General features: G+C 43.9%; 1 protein-coding gene across 1 annotated transcript in view; it reads left to right on the plus strand.

Annotated features, from left to right (window-relative positions):
- Spt3 (Transcription initiation protein Spt3) overlaps positions 1–21,700 on the plus strand; it is a 136,003-nt gene that overhangs the window by 96,813 nt on the left and 17,490 nt on the right. The window contains exons 5-8 of the mRNA XM_089571849.1: positions 3,592–3,712; positions 6,483–6,622; positions 10,725–10,800; positions 16,012–16,133. Coding sequence (XP_089427975.1) covers positions 3,592–3,712; positions 6,483–6,622; positions 10,725–10,800; positions 16,012–16,133 — 459 coding nt within the window. The remainder of the gene's footprint in view (positions 1–3,591; positions 3,713–6,482; positions 6,623–10,724; positions 10,801–16,011; positions 16,134–21,700) is intronic.

The following is a 21,700-nucleotide window of genomic DNA, read 5'->3' on the forward strand; positions in this document are numbered from 1 at the left end:
TCGGCAGTTGAACAGGGGCTCACCAGCTCGGGAAAACCACTCTGAAACATCGAAGGGCTCTCCCTTCTTTCTTTTGGAGAGCGTGCACGCCATCTAACGACTCATTCTTATCTTCATTTAAAGGGAAACTGCATAGGTGTTAGAAATCAACGAGCTTAAGGAGGTCGATTGTGTGAAACTTGGAGGTAAAGCATGCGAAGTCTTTTTGGGCTAGCACTTGATATAGGGAAGTAATCGCCGATTAAAATCCGGACGCCCTTCAAGCTTCTCCGCAGCGCACAACGGCAAGTGGGGGGCCATGAGGACGTCATCGAAGGTATCGGTACATTTCCAACGCACAAACGCCTGCTTTGAAGGAAAAAAAAAACAACGCCACAGAGGGCAAATCCTGCCGAGAGTTGTTTGGCAGCTTCTAACGAGTGGGGGCAGGGTGCGGCTGACGACAGCGGTAATTTGAAATTATACCTTCCGTGACGTCACGTTGAATTTCCCTGCACTCCTTCGGTGCATTGAGGAGAAGCGCAAAATTTCATCGTCGATTAAGTCACTATTTTAATTGCTAGTGCAAAAACACTTGGCAGGCTTTACCTACAGCCTACATAGATTTGATTCCTTGAATATCGCGAAATTCACAAAAAAGTGCTGGAGCTGCCCTTTAAGTGTGTAGCCTGACCTGCTACAACAGCAGTTCAGACTTCAAACCACCCATGTGAATGACTGGGTTTATGCCCTCGACATTTGTCTTCAGTTGGTCTTGCGCTGTGCCCAGGAAGTCACATGACTCATGCAGACTTGCAGTGAGCTCAAACAACATAAAATGTGTTATACTTCTTATTTCTTTTCACGTGTTTTTTAGTTTTTGGTAGTGTTATCGTGGACAGCCTGCCTGTATCACAAAGAGCCTTGTACTTGTTACAGAAAATAAGTAACCAGTTACGATTACAATTACTTAATCTGCAATATAACCAATTTTAACGGTCAGTTAGAGCCCATAAAAAGTAACTGAACAATTACAGAGAAGTAATCAATTACTTTCGCATTATTTTTCTTCCACCTTGTATTAGTATAGCACAAGTATACACAGATGAAAATGAGGTGGTGTTGCTTGCTTAATCTATAGTTTATTGCAATACATACGTATGTTTGTAATTTCGAAGTTTCATTCAGCACTTTTTCCACGTTTCCTTGCGAACACATCAGCAGCGAAACTGAAGAGTATCTCGATGTACACACCAGAGCGGAGTATGTTGGTTTAACATTTTAAGTGCCAAATTAATCCCTGAAAAACATACAAGAATTGCCAATTTTTTAGGTACTCATAATTATTTCCATGTAATTCTGATTCTGAAAATGTACTTCTTCAAACAGAAAAATTTTTTAAAAGAAAAAGCTGCTCTTGAGGGCGACAACGTACAGAAGTACGCCATGTTTATTTCATCCAATATGCCTTAACACACTGCAAGTGTATAGATGTTATTTATTTGATCCAATACGTTCTAACACACTGGAGGTGCATAGATGTTGCTTAATTCTATCACAAACAAGGTTTCATCATTAGTAGTTAATGCGCACTAGCCAGTGTGTCACTGTCATCATCATCATCTGAAGCTGTCTCCAGCTCGCAAATGAAGTCAGAGTCGCTATTGGAAAGAAATTCTAGATTTGTCAATAATGCGGCTGTCAGTACTGCTCCAAGAAATAGCTCTTTTTCTCGGGACATCGTCGCCACCGACATTCTTCATGTGTGACGCCATTATGATATGACTGCGTTTAGGCTTAAACCACGTGCTAAAGGCGCGAAATGCATTTCATTGTGAAAGCATTATATCTCCCATTAGAACTAAAGCCAGTATCCGCCGTCCGCTGTCTACGGCGTAAAATTCAGGGGATATCGGAACATCTTTTGGTATGACACTGAATTTCGTTTCGGTGTCACATCATCATGGTCAACGCATCTGTGCGTGACCACAATGCATTACTTTGACATGTGAATCAAGATTTTCACCTGCCAGCGTCTGATCCTTGACAGTGCCTGCACCATCATTCTACGTCAAAGTGCACAGAGTGCTGTGCACTGGAACTTCAGATGATGACACAGTACAATCAAGCTGTAAATGGGCCTTGCGCTGACTTTGCAGACACTGGGTACAGCAGCATCTAAAGCATGCAGAACACTAATCTGTTCATCTACCTTGTGCAGTTCTGCATATAATACTGTCGCATTCTAACATGTAAGCAGTCTTAAAGGTGCACTGAAGAGGAATCTGAACTCGTCTTTTTGCCGCGAGAAGTCAATCTACACGTTCCTAGCATTCTTAGAAACTTCGATTTATTGCCCTGTGTGGCCGATTTCCCTAATTAAATCGAATTAACGTCCGGCTCCCGCCTTTTTTTTTTAACTCTCCCTCGTACGGTGGGCGGAGTCGAACAACGCGGGGAGTGCCTTTCACCCAGTCCCGTGGCGGCTTGCCGCTCTGCCATCGGCGGAGTAATATGTAGTAGTCCGCAGAAGCAAATAGTCCGCGCGTATTTTTATTTCTGCGGGCTTATTTTGCGGTTATATTATCTGCAAATGAAACTATTTATTCACGGAAACCTAAAAAACAAAATGAAGCAAAAGCAAAGCCTCCACGGAGCTGGCTGAAGGGCACCCCACGCGTTGGTCGACTCCGCCCACCGTACAAGGGAGAATTAAAAAAAAAAAGGCGGGAGCCGGACGTTAATTCGATTTAATTAGGGAAATCGGCCACACAGGGCAATAAGTCGCAGTTTCTAAGAATGCTAGGAACGCGTAGATCGAGTTCCTGCGGCAAAACGACGAGTTCAGATTCCTCTTCAGTGCACCTTTAAGCCTCTGTGCCAAATTTTTTCATTGACAACTACCACCCTCTAGTGTTAAGAATTGCAAGCTATACAATTACCTCCCGTAACTTGTTTTTTGCGATAGAAGCAGTGCAACATCGGGCTGGACAAATGTGACTCGTCATTGGTGATATTGGTACAATAACCCGCGATGTGTACAGCTCGGGTTTGGTGGTTAAAGGGTTAGCATACGAAGACATTGCATACCACCTTGGAAGTTACGCAAAGTGGCGAGCTTCCCTGCCATTCACATTTGGAGGGGACGCAGCCCAAGCTCACTAAGCACAATGTTCAATTGGGCCGTCATGGTGAAATGCAAAATGTGGAGCGAGGAATGTGGAGCTAGTCAAATGCAGGCCTCTTAGGCATCTTAGGCATGTGCAGGCATCCTTGCACGCGCACAATTTCTCTGCAGTTTGACCTCTGTTGCTCTAACACGAGGCGATTTCATGGTGCACCAGTGTCTGCCACTGAGTTCAGGTTATTGGATTTATACCAGTGGTTACAACTTGTATTCGAAAGAAAAGAAAGGTAATAGATTACTAGTGATCAGTTTCTGAAAAAATATAATTGGATTACCAAGAACATTACATTCTTACAAAAAGTAATCAATGTGTTCGAGAATTCTAAAAAAAAAATCTAATTTATTACAAGTAATCAGCTGCTTGTAACACGTTACGTACAAGTCTGATCACATATCACTTGTACCATGGGATCATTCCACCACAGGTGAAGTTGCGGCGCCTGGTTCGCTACTTGGAGTTGAAGTCTCTGAAGGGATACCTCTACTCCAAGCTTCCCGCGGAAGACAATGAGGAGATATCACCAGCACTTTTGTCTCCTGACTCGGGTGAGAGATATATGCTGTTTTCTGACTGCGTGGTTTCAATGTCCTGCTAGGGTCACGAGTTCGCAGGCACATTTTGTGTGACGCCTTTTGGCCTAGCTTTTCCCTTTCTTAAGACAGTAACACTGCTGTCCACGCTTTGTCACATCTCCTTCCCTTGCACTCCTCCCACCTCTTTCATCAGTGAAGAAGAGTTCGAAGTATGTTTTGCTTAGATGGTGCTGCACCTGAAATCTCTTAAGACATGCTATATCCACTACATCACAATAATGCGAGAATGTACTGTTTTCTCTTGCATAAAAGCGCCAGTCCTTTTTTTTATACTGTGAAACCAATGCTTCATGTATTATAATGCCAGCCACACCTCTTGTATCGCAGTGACCATTTGCTGATCACATTTGCTGATCGCAATGTTGCACTGGAGCTGTGTCTTAGGTCACATAGGTCACAGCACTAGGTGATTTTGTGCCTGGTGAACCACTCTTTTATAATAGAACAATGGGAGGTACGCCCCTCTGTGCTTCAAATAATTTATTACAATTTACAACAATTTTTTTGCTCGCGGTTTCAGTATCTGCTGGCAGGGATACACAAAACTCACACAGAACCGCTACAAGTCACATATGCTTACAAAATGGGGCGATGTTTGTTGCTTAAGAGGGAAGGCAGTTTATGAGTTGGTTAAGTGGAATTGCATACCATAACCTTCCGAAAATATTGAGTAAAATTTCTCCTTCAAAGTCTTGGATCATCATCATCATCAGCCTGACTATGCCCACTGCAGGGCAAAGGCCTCTCCCAGGTATCTCCAATTAACCCTGTCCTTTGCCAGTTGCGGCCACGATATCTCTGCAAATTTCTTATTCTCATCCGCCCACCTAACTTTCTGCCGCCCCCTGCTGCGCTTGCCTTCTCTCGGAATCCACTCTATTACCCTTAGATAAAACTTTGTTAATGAAGTTATCATGAAATCATCAGGAAGTATGTATCTTTGTGCGCTGATTCCAAATTTACTTTACTTTCATGTAAGGCCAGTCCTTGTGCACTTATGTAATGTGTTATATTAGATTCTTGTTGTGAGGTTTTAAAAATTCTGCTGCTGGAAACTTGCTCGGGACACTGTTGTTTCTTTAAACATAGCTCTGAACTAACTTTCAGTTAGTGTAATTTTAACTTATCAACTTATTGATGTATTGTTGTCTGGTTTACAAGGAATGGCCTGAATTGTGAGTGAAAGTAGAACTTTTACATCATGGGGGCACTACTAGCATTGTAATAATTTTTGAGCCCATCTGGACACCTGGCATAGTATAGTACATTTTGTAGCATTTTGGTTAATATTGATTGCAGGTCTCTTATGGCAGGAGCTAATGGTTAGGTATACAAAGAATTCCCTTCTTTTAAAGAAGTTGCTTGTGAATGTAATACTGTGTGTTTTATTCGTTAGTTCCTTTAAGATTGGGCAGTATGCCAAGAATTTACTGCTCATTGATGCTTCACATATTATTCTCCCAGCACCAGATACTGCTATTCCATTTTAAAAGGGTTAACTTCTGGACTAGTCAGTTGTCAGATAATCAGATAAAAGAATCTTAGCTCCAAGATGTACTACACACAAGCGCCCGTGTTGTCTTCTTTGTTGTGTGTAGTGCGCCTTGGTGCTAAAATCCTTTTATAAGTCTCTATTCCACTTCCAGTGGCAACGTTGTCAGTGGCCGCATTCTTTCTGAAAAGCTTACTATGGCTAATAGATTCCCTTTTGAATTCCCAAACTAGCATCTGTGCTTAGCTGCACTTCGAGCTAACTGCCGTGAGGCGACTTTTTGGGAGCTGTGAACATGTGCTTAAAGGTGCACTGAAGAGGAATCTGAACTCGTATTTTTACCGCTGGAACTCGATCTACATGTTCCAAGCATTCTTGGAAACTTCAAATTATTGCCCTGTGCAGCCAATTTCCCTAATTTAAATCGGATTAACGTCGGGCTCCATCTTTTTTTTTTTTAATTCCCGCAAACGGTGGGAGGAGTCGACCAACCTTTCAACCAGTCCCGTGGCGGTTTGCCGCTCTGCCATCGGCGGAGTGATACGTAGTGATCGGCGCAAGCAAAGAGTCCACGCGTATTTTTATTTCCGTTGCAGCTATGTAGTCTCTGACTAGACCTATTGATTCACGGAAACCTAAAACAAACAAAATAAAAGTGAAAGTAAGGCCGCCACGGGACTGCCTGAAAGGCACTCTATGTGTTGGTCGACTCCTCCCACCATATGGGGTGAATTAAAAAAAAAAAAGAGGCGAGAGCTGGACGTTAATCCGGTTTAATTAGGGAAGTTGGCCGCACAGGGCAATAAATCGAAGTTTCTAAGAATGCTGGGAACATGCAGATCGAGTTCCCACGGTAAAAAGACGAGTTCCGATTCCTCTTCAGTGCACCTTTAACTTATGCATTTATGATGTTGAGTATATGTCAGTCAGGCTCCTGTCACCACATCTTGCATGCCTTTCAAGTGCCTAGCTTATGCACTGAACTGGTCACGTTTGTTTGAATGAGGATGCATGTTTTTGTAATGAACAACACAATGCTCAGTGTCATCATGTTTCGTGTTTGGTTAACTTTTTTGCTATGAAGGGCAAATGGTGGGATTTCTGCTGCCGCTGTGTTAAAAAAAAGGAGAACTACTTCTTCTTGTGTTTTCGTGTGGTGCTAGTGAGAAAAAAAAAACGGGAGTATAGTGCTAACCTTGTAACCACTGCCGTTTTTTTCACCTGCCGCAGATGAAAAGTCACCAAATTTTCCGCAGTTCAAGCGCGTCAAGATTTGCAGTGACTTCATTTCATTCATCGACCAGACAGGAGAGCTGGCTGACGTGTTTTCTGATTCCCTGCAAGATGAGGTCGAGGTGGAGCGGCAAGTGGTAATTGCTGGCCATTTCATCTCAATTTGTTGTGCCCTTTGCATTGTTGTGGGTTACCCCGGTCATCAAAAGCTCATGATTAGGGAAACTGGGAAGCCTGAACAGTTAGATGCTGTAAGTGATGATTGACCGTTGTGCAGAGTTAAGCAGCTTATGCTGGCTTAGCTTGTGACTGAATGTTAAAGGGGCCCAGAAACACAATCTTAGTTAACTGTTTTGCCTGTTGATTGCATACAGTGAGTTATAATGGTGCTATTAGCATCGGTAATACCGCATATATTCCGTTTTTTAATATTTTAATGTCCTCCCAAAAACAACTTCATGGCTCTGATGGTGTCGCCACACAGTGGCAGGTTTTTAGCAGCGGATATGACATCACCTGGCGCAAGCTTGATGATCGGACAAACAGTAAATATACTGCAAATTGTGTGAATAAATAGAGACACATTTTGCCACCTGTCTGCGTTTTATATTAGATCAACAAATACAACTTGTTTGTCTTAGATAAAAGCCCTGCAAAGCAAGTAAAATAAAAATACACCACCAGGGGCGCTCAGTCTCAGCAAGAACGAGTTACAGAGAGCAGGCAACCATGGAGTACAAACTTCCGCGACGTGCTCTGGCTGGCTGTTTTGATTGGTTGCGCCAGGTGCCGTCATTGGGAGAGCGAAATAGGAGTGGGAAGCCCCGCCAAAATCGAGTTGAGGGCAGCGTTTTGTTTGCTTGTATTTTCAAATTTCTTCACTGAATAACTCCCGTTCCTGTGCATCGATTCCTGTAATTCTTTTAAGTCAGCATCTGTGTGACATAAAGAACCCACCTGAAGTATAGCCGGTATTCCCCCAGGCAGTGTTTCGCAGCCCCTTTAAAGTGAATGGGTATCATAATCTTTGTACCAATGTCCTAAAAGTCTTAAGTTGTTCATAGTGAACCGTTATGATTTTAAAAACTTGCCTAATTTTGAGTATTTTTCAAGTGGCTGAGCAAAAAACACAATTTGCAGTTTAGCTGATACTATAGTTAGTATTTGTGCCCGCTCTCGGTAAAATACAAAAAGCATAATTTCACAAGGGGGGGGTTTTACATGTTGCCCAATATGGGTCACTTACGAGCAAATACAGTGCTTACTTGTTATTAATTGCTTTACTAGAGAAGTTTCTTTGGAAATCTGCTTTGAAGCACCTAAATAGAGCAGTTTTCATTTTCTCTGACTTGTCAGTTCATGGCATCCCATATTGATTTCATAATATGGACCAGACCAGCGTCCAGACTCAAAGCAAATGGAGATAGGCTGATGAAACATGCTGCTCTGGTTTAGCAGACCAGCCCGGTCACTTCATAAGTAAATCTGTGCCTTTATGTATGCGGCATATTTTAATAACAATGAAATCTTGTTAATTTGAACTTGCTTAATTTTAACTGACGCTTTGGTCCAGTCAGTGTCCAGTGTATTAAAAGGCCCTCCTTAATTTGAACCCTGCATAGTTCAGACAAATTTCTGGCTCTCTTTGAGTTTGAATTATCGATAGTCAGCTGTAACCACACCCGCAATGGCTGTAGGGCTGCCACATCCAGCTGCTGAACACAGTATTGCTGGGTCACTCATAGCTGTGATGTCCCAAGGGGGCAAAATGCAATAACCCATACGCGCTGAGATTTCTGTGTTCGTTAAAGGGCGTCAAGTGGTTGAATGGTCTGAAGCTGATCACTTTATCACGTTTTGTATCTTACGGTGTTGCTTTGGCATTTTTAAAAATTTCTTAGTTGTTTTGTTAATTTCACATTTTTGAGGATAATTAATCAAGCACATTCAGTTGCATGTAGGTTGCAGTCGTTGGTGCAAGGTGCCGGTGACCTGTTCCAACCCTAGTATTTATAAAAATGTTGAGATTTAAAATTTTTTCATTGTTCTCATAACCACATTGGCGATAATTCTTTGAAGTAAACAACACCTTGTGGAGTCATTTATGCCACAAACGCAGCACTGCGTTCAAGACTGTTCTGTGCTTTCGAGGCGTAGTATGTTTGACCATAGGTACACTACTAGTGTTGGGCTTGGAATTGTAGCTCGTGCCTTCATGTGCTTGGCACTGGAGGGGCATGCCATGCCTTTGTGCACCATGCTGTGATGATTGGGGCAGAGAGACATATCTTGCATTCGTGCATCGCAGTAGTACAGGCTGGAACAGCGCCCCTCTCTTTCTGTCACCCTCCTTAAAGGTGCACTGAAGAGGATTCTGAACATGTCTTTTTGCCGCGGGAACTCGATCCACACGTTCCTAGCATTCTTAGAAACAGTGACTTATTGCCCTGTGTGGCCGATTTCCCCAATTAAAACGAATTAACGTCCAGCTCCCGCCTTTTTTTTTTTAATTTGCCTCGTACGGTGGGCGGAGTCAACCAACGCGTGGAGCGCCTTTCACCCAGTCCCGTGGGGGCTTTGCTTTCGCTTTATTTTGTTTTTTAGGTTTCCATAAATAAATAGTTTCATTCGCAGATAATATAGCCGCAAAATAAGCCCGAAGAAATAAAAATACGCGCGGACTATTTGCTACTACGGACTACTACGTATTACTCCGCCGATGGCAGAGCGGCAAGCTTCCACGGGACTGGGTGAAAGGCGCTCCACGCATTGGTCGACTCCGCCCACCGTACGAGGCAGAATTTAAAAAAAAAAGGCGGGAGCCGGACGTTAATTCGATCTAATTGGGGAAATCGGCCACACAGGGCCGTAAATCGCAGTTTCTAAGAAAGCTCGGAACGTGTAGATTGAGTTCCCGTGGCAAAAAGACAAGTTCAGATTCCTCTTCAATGCACCTTTAACTCTTCTTTCCTGCATGTGTTTCTTTTGTAGGTAAAACTAATCTGCACAGAGCCTTAGCATTGTTAAGATGTGTCTATTTTTGCTTCTCAGCTGGGAAAATCCTCTAAAAATATGTGCGATCATTATTAGAAGGCTTTTGGTGAGGCTGACAGATGGGCCAGCAAGGGCAGGTAGATTGGATAAAGCACGGTCATTTACCTAAGGACTTTTGAGCCAGCTTCACTTCTGTTGGTTTGTTTTTCGGCATTGTCTGGCGCGTTCAACCAATTAGGTGACTTAGACAACACCTTTATTTCCTACAGTGGTGGTGTTCCTTGAAACGGGCAGTTGCTCGGACAGAACATTGGTCTGCCTTGCACTGCAGATGTGGTACTGCCTTTTTCTCCTGTTTTGCTTGGACAGTTGCTGCAGCATTTGGAAACATAAGTCTATTTCATCTTGTGAGATTTGATAACATTAGGGGAACTTTCTGGCTGCTTGTTCTAAAAAAAACTTTTGTTCACCTTGCCAAAATATTGTAATTTAACAGCATACAGACTCGTTTGCTGAGAAAGGAAGGAGAAAGTGGGATCTTTGTTTTGAGGCTGTTTTGTTCCTCTTTGAAATTGTGGCTGATTGTGCGATTTGCTTTTTCTCAGAGTGCATTAAACTCTATAACAAATATATGCCATGATGAGTGTCGTCATTGCACATGTTGGTGCTGTAACTTAATACGAACACTTTGCAGCAGTGTTTCATTGCTTTGCATAAAATTTCAACTTCCATTTGCAGTTAGTGCCTGCATGCAGTTAGTGCCTGTAGCATATTTTAGCTACCGATTTTTTAAGCGCTTGTTTTTTGGCATTTTGGGCTTGTGCCACCTTATTATCGGCGCATTGTTTTTCTGAGCAAGATGCTATGAGTCACTTTCTCGCTGCTTTTGCAGAAACTTGAAGAGGGATATGGAGGATAGTTTCCAAGGGATAGCAGCGTGCTTTTAAAATTCTTTTGAGTGCAAACAAAAGTTCTTCCGTTCTCTCAGTGCTTTTGAGGTGCCCAGATCGGTTCAAAAGTGTAGTCTGTGCTGTTACTTGCATAATGGATGCACTACTTTATAGTAAATGCAAGATTTTAATTGACCATAATGTCAGTTTTGTTGTGTGTTATAAATGGATCACCCCATTAGTGACTTTCTTATTTTGCAAAAGGCACATTCGTTGTGTGTGTGAATGTGGTTGTTGTGGAAAGCTGTGATTTTGATTGGGGCAATGTTTTTGTCTGTCTGTGCGTGGCTTGCAGAGAGCAGATGCTTTGACAAAAACCATGGACCAAGCCCAGTACATGGAGTACTGCAATGCAAGGGCATCATCTTTCTGTGAGTGGTGGCACGTGCCTCGCAGCTGGCTCTTTATGCGAAGCATACTACTTTAGCTACCACTTCAGCCCTTCGCCATGGTTATGCGCCTCCAAATCACGTGATACATGACGTCACACCACGTGACACGATGACGTCACGACAGTAGAGAAATGGGGGCCCACCTCGCGCCGTCGCTGTGGTTGTGCGCCTCCAAATCACGTGATACATGACGTCACACCACGTGACACGATGACGTCACGACAGTGGAGAAACGGGGGCCCACCTCGCGCCTTCGCTGTGGTTGTGCGCCTCCAAATCACGTGATACATGACGTCACACCGCGTGACACGATGACGTCACGACAGTAGAGAAACGGGGGCCCACCTCGCGCCGTCGCTGTGGTTGTGCGCCTCCAAATCACGTGATACATGACGTCACACCGCGTGACACGATGACGTCACGACAGTAGAGAAACGGGGGCCCACCTCGCGCCGTCGCTGTGGTTGTGCGCCTCCAAATTACGCGACACGATGATGCTTCGCATTCTCCAGGCTTAACCAAGTTAAGCCTCAGCCATTTTTTTTTTATGTATTATCAGACATTCTCATTGCTCTGGTGAATTGGTCCTAGAAAGGGGTAAAAAAAAAAATGAATCATGAGATCTACATGAGATCTACCTCTGAAAGCACCTAAGTGTGTTAGCTAAAACAGTGCCTTTGTACACTGCCAGAATGTTTATTCAAAATCACAGCAGCCTTGTATCAGGACTTTGTTGTTATGGTTACAATTATGCCGGTGAGACTCCTTGTCTATGTTATGTCGGTGAGACTTCCTGTCTATGTTATGCCGGTGTGACTTCCTGTCTGTGTTATACGGGTGCTCGGGCCTGTAGTCTCTAAAACATACTTTTCAAAATTGTCCTGAGTTGATAAGCAACATTAGGGTTAACAATTAAGCATTAACCCTTTGAGGGTCGAATTATTTTGAAGAAAACTTTCCCAGGTGGTCAAATTACTTTATTGCCGATCTTGAATCTACAAAATGTATATAATCGACAATAAATAGTAAAAAAAAATTAGGAACAGTAATTTGGTGACAGCATCACTCACAACTGGAAAATGTTCAATAGAATAGAATAGCAACAGTGATAAGCAAGCTAAGAGCAGCACCAATAAAGATAGAAATCAACTTTCGCCGCCTCTGCAAAACAGTGCCCACAAAGAGAAAACACGTTTCGCGCGACTCCGTTGCGATCCCGCGGCGGAATCGAAACCGCGTAGGCGCGTTGCCACAGAGGGCGAGAATACCTCGCGAGCAACGGTGATAAGCAAGCTAAGAGCAGCGCCAATAAAGATAGAAATCAACTTCGGCAGCCCCTGCAAGATAGTGCTGACAAAAAGAAAACTCAAATTTCGCGCGACTCCGTTGCGATCACGCGGTGAAACCAAAACTACAAAAGGGGTGTTGCCGCAGTCTGTGCCGCCGCGCTAAAGCTAGACATAAGTTCTGCTTATCTCCGTAAGAGGGCAGCACAAAATTCAAACACTTCTTGTAAGTCCTAAGAGGTGGCAGCACCCCCCAGTGAGCACGCATAGTTCTTTTGGCGCAAAATTTCAAACGGAAGATCGATACCGCACCCGTACGGCAAAGACCTTGCGGGACAGAAAACCGCCGCCGTACATATACGGCAAAAACCTTCAAAGGGTTAAAAGAGGACTAAAATCAACACTTAACTGAAAACACTGCTCTGGAACAAATACAAGGCACATGCTGTGGTCCGTGCAGTTCCTTCAGCTTAGTGCACTGGCGAACTGCACTTTGTTGAGGGTGCATTTTCTGCTAGAAACTGAATTTAGCCCCATTGTTAAGAACTGTGGTCAAGGTGAAAGAATCGGATAAAACTGTGTTTTACCTGAAAATGAGAGGTCGTGCACAATGTGTCAGGTACTTAGAGGTTTCGTCTTCTCCGAGTGCAGTACCTCAGTTGGTATGTACTGAGTGCTGTATAGTACGTCAGTCAGCAATGACGCAAGTCGTTTTCGAGCACTTTGGTCTCAATAAATATGTTGCAGTATTTACAAACATTAAACAACAGAGAGGGGCCAAATGTCGTGAGGTTGGTCAGCAAATGTAACATCTATTTTGGCAGCAGTAAGCTGGTAAATAGATTTCGGAAAAACACGGCATCTTAAATGAAGGCACCTTTTTTTTGTGATAGTGTTTCTTAAAGGGACACTGAGGAGAAATTGAAGTTGGCTTGTATCAACACAATACCAGCTCCTGATTACAAAAACGCCACTCATACTGACAACAAAGCTCTTGTAACGTAGAAATGAGCAAGAACCAAAATACAGGTATCGCCGCCACAGGCCAAACTCGCAAGTACAAGAGTGCTGACGTCATAGGACAAAACAGTGTTGCTAGAACCAATGGTTCTAGTAACACTGGGACACGAGGACCACGAATCATTGAGGCGCAGCCAATGCATGCGTAAATCTCCGTGACGTCGCCAGATGGCGCCACGTACCAGGCAGCGACATGCGCGCCGGCAGCATCGGGACCAATAAGCGCCTGCTCACCGGCTGTAGGCGGGCTCCCGGTATTCCGCTAACGGTAACAAGGTACACAGTAACAAGGTACACGGTATGCTAAAGGCAAAAGGTGCCTATTTGCGAGAACTTCGTTGACGGCTTCGAGAACAGGATTGATCGTAACGCTGGCAAAACTCCGGTGCAAACGTAAGCGAAGCGACGGTAGCGACGGCCGCAATAGCCAATAGATGCCTTCAACGTACGGCCGGCGGTAGCTTTCATTTCGGCTTCTGCTAGGCCACTCTGCAGGTCTCCAGAAATCACGGAGTCTGCGTTACGTCATGTGCACGTCATGTTTCACGTCACTTAGTCCTGTGTCGTCATAAGAGAATGCCATGTTTGAATCTGAGCAGCGGGAAAAACTTTTTCAACTTCGAATCCAAATTTCTTAGAAATAAATGTATCTTTCGCTGCCTGCCAAGTGGCAACAAAGCCATGAAATGCCAAACTATCGGATTTTGCTCTAAAAAAAATATTAATAGAGCTCTCCTCACTGTCCCTTTAAAACAGCAACCATGTGTTGTTTGGTGTGTCTTTCTTACTCTCAGGGAGGAAGGACTTTCTCATCAAGCTTTGGCCAGCAACATGAGCAGAGGCTGATTGAAATTTTCTCTGCTATTAAATGCTCAAGCGCATGGCTTGAACTGGCATTAGTGTCGCTGAGTGGTGGCTGATGGGTCCGAGACCATGCTGCGCAGTGTATTTGCAGCAGCTGATGATAGGGGGTGCCGTGCAGCCTCTCTGTTATGGACTGTGGTCCATTAGCCACGTTCTGCAGCACTAATATCAATCCAAGCCAGGTGGTCAAGCATTCATATTAAGTTCACAGGTGGCTTTACATGGAACATTGTGCACAAAGACCAGTTTAAGGCATGTATTAGGCTAGCACTATTTCATTGTGACATCTCCATCATGCAGAAAATACCAAAAGGTTAGTACTCGTGAGAGTAATGACGTTTTGTAATGACAATAAAAATTTTGATTCCTGTTAAGCGGGCCACAGTTGGGGCTCCGTTGGGATCTGTTCGGACTCATTCTTTGTTTAGCCATGATCGTCTTGCTCATGAATTAGGCAGCATATAACGATCAAAGTTAAAATAGACAGTAGGTGAATGAAAGCATGTAGTATAACTCTATGACTTGGTAATAAAATATATATGTCAAAAGGGAAAAAAAAGATGTTAATGTAGCCATCAAATATAATAGTGTGAAGCGCAGAAAATACTCACTGGCAAAATTCTGGACAAGCCAGAATTGGAGCTCAATGGGAGAGCTGGAGCTAAAATTAATAAGGAAAACTTTTTCGACAATTCCAACGGAAGGGCTTCACTTTTTGAGGCTAGGGATGAGTGCTTGAGGACAAAGCACTACCAGCAAAAATTTGACGTCATCAAAATAGCCGTCAAACAGCCATCAAAAAGCTGCTGAAAACTGTTTGCATCACAGTAATTTATCTAATGAACGCCTGGACAGTGGTTGTCCACATTTGAGATGAAAACCAAGCGACAGTGATGATTTTTCGCAGTTTCGTTGAGTGGTTTGCTTTGCGCACACAGTGAGGAATGTCGAAGAATTGCTGCTAAATCGAAAGGCCTCCGTGGCCATTTTCACAGTGCAACTCAGAAGCAGTGGTGCCTCTTCACAAACGACCCCGTCGTGTTTTGAGGATGCTTCACTGCACTGACTGTGAACAGCGCTTTTCAGCGTACTGGCAGGATGGCAGAAGCATGTAAATGTAAGCGAGGAAGATATGCGTAGGGACGCGTTAGAATAGCATGACACCTTTCCAAAATAAGAATAAAAGACGAGAGTGACTGGCCGATGCACCTGCCTGATGGCAGCCTCGGGATGGCATGAAGTTAGGAAAAGCGGAACCGAAACTATGCAGCTTTGCCGTCGCCAATGAAACATAAAACTGAAGTGTAGCGCACACTGGCAAAGGGGCCGAAGAGATGTTTGTCAGACGCGACGCAATGCATTCGCCATCCACATCTCATACAGTTTGGGGAACTTTCGCTGCTACTTCTTTGTTAGGTTGTAGGAGCTACTTTATGGTTAGGTTGACACATCCAACGTGGCTCTGAAGCAAGGCTTCCTGTGTGGTGCAAGCACTGAGGGAAAGCGCATGCTGCAAGCTGCTGTGCTGTGAGGTTGGCGCAGGACAAACGCTAACATTTTTTTGCCCTTACAGAGGAATTTCCCGGGCATGTTTCAGATATCATAGGCATAGTTTGAAATGTCGGAGTTGTAAATAAACAGGTTTCACTTTGATAAGAAAAACATCAAAATCCAATTTAGGAAGACTTGTACATGACTGATTACAAGCATTTGAGTCCTAGTTATGTCCTGTTCTTGTTTTTTGGGATGTAATTATTTTTAGCCTGTAATACTAATCACAATTTAGCTATCTTTTTGGTTATTGGTTTGCCAGGTATCCTTAGTCTCTTAGCCAGTACCTCAAGCGCCTAGTCTACCGGCAGAAGAGCTGAGTTTCCAATTTAGTGCTTGTGAAATTTTGTTTTGACCATTGGTAACTACTTCGGGTTGTCAGCGTTTATTCCTTGTACACATCAGTGTCTGGCTGACTTTACTGCTGGCGTTGCCATTGATTTGGTTCTCTGTGCTCTGAACATTTCAGGCCGGAAAAACAAGCTGGGGCGGTTTCGAGAGTGGCTACTAAAGGACATCGACAGTGATATGAAACCAGCACCTTCTGTCTTGGATATCTTCAGCTACTTGGCCTATGAAACTGTGGCTGAGGTGACTTCTTTTGTTTGTATACTTTTTCAGCTCCTGCATAATTTGTTTTTTCTACAAATGAAAAGGATAGCTTGTTCATTAACAAGAAACCTGTGATGGCTAAGCTACTTAATGGAAAGAAGCGCACTTTGTATTGACGTTATCTTCATAATCTTTAACCCTTTGAGGGTCGAATTATTTTGAAGAAAACTTTCCCAGGTGGTCAAATTACTTTATTGCGGATCTTGAATCAACAAAATGTACCGTATTTACTCGCATAATGCTCGCACTCGCGTAATGCTCGCACCTCCCACATTGGCTATCAAAAATTGGGAAAAATTTTTTCCCTGCATAATCATTGCACCCCCAAAATTACTGCCGCGAGCCGTCTGCTTCTCGTAGCGGTCGCCATCTATTGACCGCGGCTACAACTACCGTATTCACTCGATTCTAAGCACCCCCTTGAGGTGAACGTAAGCTTGAGCTTACGTTCACCTTGTACTTTCATAACGAAGGTAAGTTCCGCTTGAAAGTAATGTTTTCGTTATATTTACAATAGCGGACTTGACAATCCCGGTCTCGCACCCATTCATCTTTTCATTTAACACTCCGAAACATTTGCTTGAAAATTTTCCCCGCATAATTATCGCACCCCCAAACTTCGCGTTGATTTTCAGGGAAAAAAAGTGCGAGGATTACGCGAGTAAATACGGTATATAATCGAGAATAAATAGTAAAAAAAAAATTAGGAACAGTACTTTGATGACAGCATCTCTCACAACTGGAAAATGTTCAATAGAATTTCACGAGCGATGGTGATAAACAAGCTAAGAGCAGCACCAATAAAGATAGAAATCAACTTCCGCCGCCTCTGCAAGAGAGTGCCCAAAAAGAGAAAACACGTTTCGCGCGACTCCGTTGCGATCCCGCGGCGGAATCAAAACCGCGTAGGCGCTTTGCCGCAGAGAGCGAGAATACCTCGCGAGCAACGGTGATAAGCAAGCTAAGAGCAGCGCCAATAAAGATAGAAATCAACTTCGGCAGCCCCTGCAAGATAGTGCTGACAAAAAGAAAACTCAAATTTCGCGCGACTCCGTTGCGATCACGCGGCGAAACCAAAACTACAAAAGGGGTGTTGCCGCAGACTGTGCCGCCGCGCTAAAGCTAGACATAAGTTCTGCTTATCTCCGTAAGAAGGCAGCACAAAATTCAAACACTTCTTGTAAGTCCTAAGAGGTGGCAGCACCCCCCAGTCAGCACGCATTGTTCTTTTGGCGCAAAATTTCAAACGGAAGATCGAAACCGTACCCGTACGGCAAAGACCTTGCGGGACAGAAAACCGCCGCCGTACATATATACGGCAAAAACCTTCAAAGGGTTAATACTAAACTAGAATTTCGATGAGATAATTCGGATTGAACGACGCCCTGGCCAGAGTGCATTGTGTGCAATGACCAAAAATTCGGATGTTACGAACAACCCTCCGCAGCCACAACCGTACCCCTCAAGCACGAAGTACTTGCTGCCTGTACAACTCATATGTTGCAATCGCCACTCGCACAGTACGCGTCATGAGCAGTGAGGGCGGCACGTGACCAGCACAGCGCTGACGTCGCAAGTCAGTAGTGACCTATGGCCATAGATAAACCCTGTCAGCCGAAAACGGATCTGGGTAAATTCTGCATACGGGTTTTGTTCGTTTACGATGATGCAAATTTTGGATGATAGGAATATTTTTCGTGACACCATGAGATTCATATGATCAAGATTCTTCTGCAGCGCTTAGCAAAGTGAAGTTGGGTGTAGTAATTATTAGCCAGAAAATCCTACGTAGGGCACAGCTCTTCAGCTCTTCAGTAGTCGCTGGGGTGCTGTAAATCAACTGCGTAATTTGCTAAGTGAAATTTGGTGGGTTGATATACAGTCGAACCCGGATATATCGAATTCGACGGCATTGGAAAATAGTTCGATATAGCGAAAATTCGATATACAGATATGGGCTAAAACTGCACTCCCGATCATAACAAATTGTGGCTTACCGTTTGGAACAGCCGCGAATCACATAGTATGGGCACGCAATGTGAAAGCGCTTTATTTCGCGGAAAAAAAAAAGAAGGCCCTGCGCCTACTGACTGACTGCGGAAATGTTCTCCGCTGCGGCGGCTGAGGACCGGACAGGAATGTCTTTGGGGAAAGCGCACCTTCCAGGGGCGCGGCGCGGCGTTCGATATATCCAATGTTCGGCGAAAATGGAATTCGATATACAACTCAACTGCCCTATACTTTTACATGGTATTTTCAAGGGGGTAATCTGTGTGTTCGATATAGCCAATAATTCAAAATATGCGGGTTCGATATATCCGGGTTCGACTGTATATATCCATGATTCACAACAGTGCAGTAAACACGGACAGAAGGGAGACTTAAACGAGACTAGTCTAGGTCTCCCTTCTGTCTGTGTTTGCAGCATTGTTGTGAATCACGCACAGTTTGCACTTAGTTTGCCACCCTACCATTCAATGTGTAAAACTGTATACTAATTCCGGACCACAAAATCTTATACGTCACTATGTTTGTTTATAACATACGAAACCTTTACACTCAGCGTTGTTGTTTCAGTTCAGTTCAGTTTCAATTTATTTTATTCTTTGACAAAGAAGGAACGGGGCTAAAAGCTGTAGTTTATTGCTTATGTTGCATTTATTGAGCAAGAAAGGCATTTGAGGTTTCTGAAGCATTGCAGATTTATTGATTGCTGCCTTAATACTCTCAATCAGTTCAGTTGATTTTCCTCATGCACAGTAAAATCTTCCCAAGAAGGAGATATGATAAGGTGCATTATCTTATTTAGTGCATGATTAGCTGAACACCTCTTGGTACAGCCTCTAGAAAGACTAGAACCATTTGAGTTCTTACTCACACGGAGCAATGGCACTCCAGTGTCATAATAGCTAATATAGTGAACCATAATCATTTTATATGTCATTGTTTTGAATTGCACCTGTTATCATCAGCTCTGGGCTATCATTGCTTAATAGCAAGCAGGCATCAGAACAAAGTTTTGGGAACTTCCCCAGATTGCACATAGCAATTGCTATGACCACATGCAGGGCTTAGTGAGCAAGGAGAATGTACGCTATGGTAGAGTTGATATTTAATATACCTGTAATTCGCTGGATTCAGGTAGCCAGCATAGCATAATACAGTGCAGAGCTCAGTTTTTATTTGCACTGAATTCGCCATATGTGTTGTTTGCTGGAATTAATTCATTAAGGAGTGGCCCTTGGTAAAATGTTTGCGGTTATCTGTTTCATCGATCTGTAGTCAAACTATATTTTTTTTCTTATTTCACTTTACCACCATGGCTGAAAAGTGCAGCATCACTTTAGTGTAGCAACAGATGTATTTTATCTGTTGTTAGAAGATGCCATGGAGCTTTGTAATGCTTCATTGTTCACGCTTGAAGTTGCCGGCACGCGGATCTGAGAGCTGACTAGATTCCTCTGGAATGATTGTAGCTGGCACAACTGCTTCTACGATGTTTGAAATTGTCATAGTTGTTAAATTGAGGCTTTTTGACCGCCACCGCGGTGGCTCAGCGGTTATGGTGCTCGGCTGCTGACCCAAAAGACGCGGGTTTGATCCCGGCCGCGGCGGGTAGAATTTCTTTGGAGGAGAAATTCTAGTGGCCCGTGTAATGTGCCCAGGTGGTCAAAATTTCCGGAGCCCTCCACTACGGCGTCTCTCATAGCCTTAGTCGCTTTGGGACGTTAAACCCCATAAACCAAACCAATCCTTATCATCGTTAAATCAAGCATGGCTGAGAATGGTGGTTAGTCCGATCTTTGACGACTGTTCAGCGTACTTCTTGCTGTCGCCGCTGCAGAGTTAACTTCTTTTGAGGGTACTAGTTTGCCCAATAAACAGTTTGCTTTGAAAGTCCTCAGCTGACTTGATGCTCGGTTGCCATCACAACCAGGGTACAATGTGTTGTACAAATAACAGAAGAAGCCCTCTGGCTGATGCTATGATTGGTGCTATGCTTTGTTTCTTTGTAGTGGGTGAATAGCTGATGAAGAATGCATTTTTTTTAATAGTGCTGGAGTTATTCTGAAATTCATGGAGCTCCCTTCCTTATTATAAAAGCATGTGGTGCAATCAACATACTTTGGTGGTGAAGCAATTCAGCCAGTGTAACAGGGTGATATACCGGGAGTTTTTTTTTAGAAGGTCCAAAATTTAAAAAAAAAAGGTAAATTGCTTTAGATTTATTTTAGCACTGGGGCTATACTGGAGGCTACCGCTGGCGCCAGGCAAGAGGAAAACTGCTTTAATTAGTTCGCTGATTAACTAAATATGTTAATTAACTTTTCTAATTTTTGTTTTATGGGATATGTTGTATTCGCAGAATTGGAGATCGTCCTCTAAACAGTCCAACCGAGAAAAAACAATTTTAAAAATTTTTCACGCACGTTACGAGGCGTGAAAAAGCCACCCTGGTAGGCATCTTCACACCGTAACGCAGCGGCGGGAGCGCCTCTGACGTAGTTCACTCCGCCCTGCGCTTTGCGTCACGAGTCCCGGACTGGCGGCCTGCACTCTCGCTTCGCTCCGTGGCTTCACGGAATGCCGCGCTGGAACAAAAACGCATTGACACAAAGTGCAGGGCGGAGCGAGCTACGTCACAGGCGCTCACAGACGCTGTGTTACGGTGTGAAGCTGCCTACCAGGGTGACTTTTTCTCGCTTCGTTACGCGCGCAAAAAATTTTTTCATGAAAATCTTTTTTCTAGGCTGGACTGTTTGGAAGACGATCTCCAATTCTGCTAATACAACATGTCCCCTAAAATAAAAATTATAAAAGTTAATTAACGTATTCAGTTAATTAGCGAACTAATTAAAGTAGTTTGCCTCTTACCTGGTGTCCGCCGTAGCCCTCAGTATAGCCCCAGGGTTAAAATAAATATAAAGGAATTTACCTTTCTTTAAAAATTGTGGACCTTAAAAAAAAAAACACCCGGTACAGTGGAACCTCGATTATACGTCCCCCGGTCATGCGACGACCCGCATTTTACGACGAATTTGTGCGGTCCCGGCAAAACCCCCATAGAGACAATGCATTAAAAACCTCGGTTATACGACGCAAATTTTAGAAGGACCCCGCGTTGTACAACGGCTGGCTCGTACCGTCCGTCAAAGGTCGTCAGCAAACGCAGGCCGGGATGTGCCGTATTTTCGCGATTCTAAGCACCCCCCCTATTTTCTGAAAAAAAAAAAAAAAAACTTTGCATGCGAATCTAAGCACCCCCGTTTTTGCGCGGAAGAGAGCGTTGCCGAGGCCGCCAAGTGCACTTGCTCTCTTTTTCGTCGAGCCTGTGCAGTCGGAGTCCCAAGGAGGCGCGGCCTGCCTGTTGTTGTTGCGACTGAGAGAAGGATGAAAAGGAAAGCGCCCGGGCCCGCCTACTGGCGTGAGCCAAGCCACCACCGCTGCCGAGGAGAGTTAAAAGATCAGAGGAAAGATAAAGAGAAAAGATAAGACGCGCGTCGGTCGCAGCAACAGATGCGTCCCGCAGGAGCCGACGCTGATGA

The sequence above is a fragment of the Amblyomma mixtum genome, chromosome 2, assembly GCF_055824585.1.
Source record: "Amblyomma mixtum isolate Tamu chromosome 2, ASM5582458v1, whole genome shotgun sequence".
Taxonomy (NCBI): Eukaryota; Metazoa; Arthropoda; class Arachnida; order Ixodida; family Ixodidae; genus Amblyomma; species Amblyomma mixtum.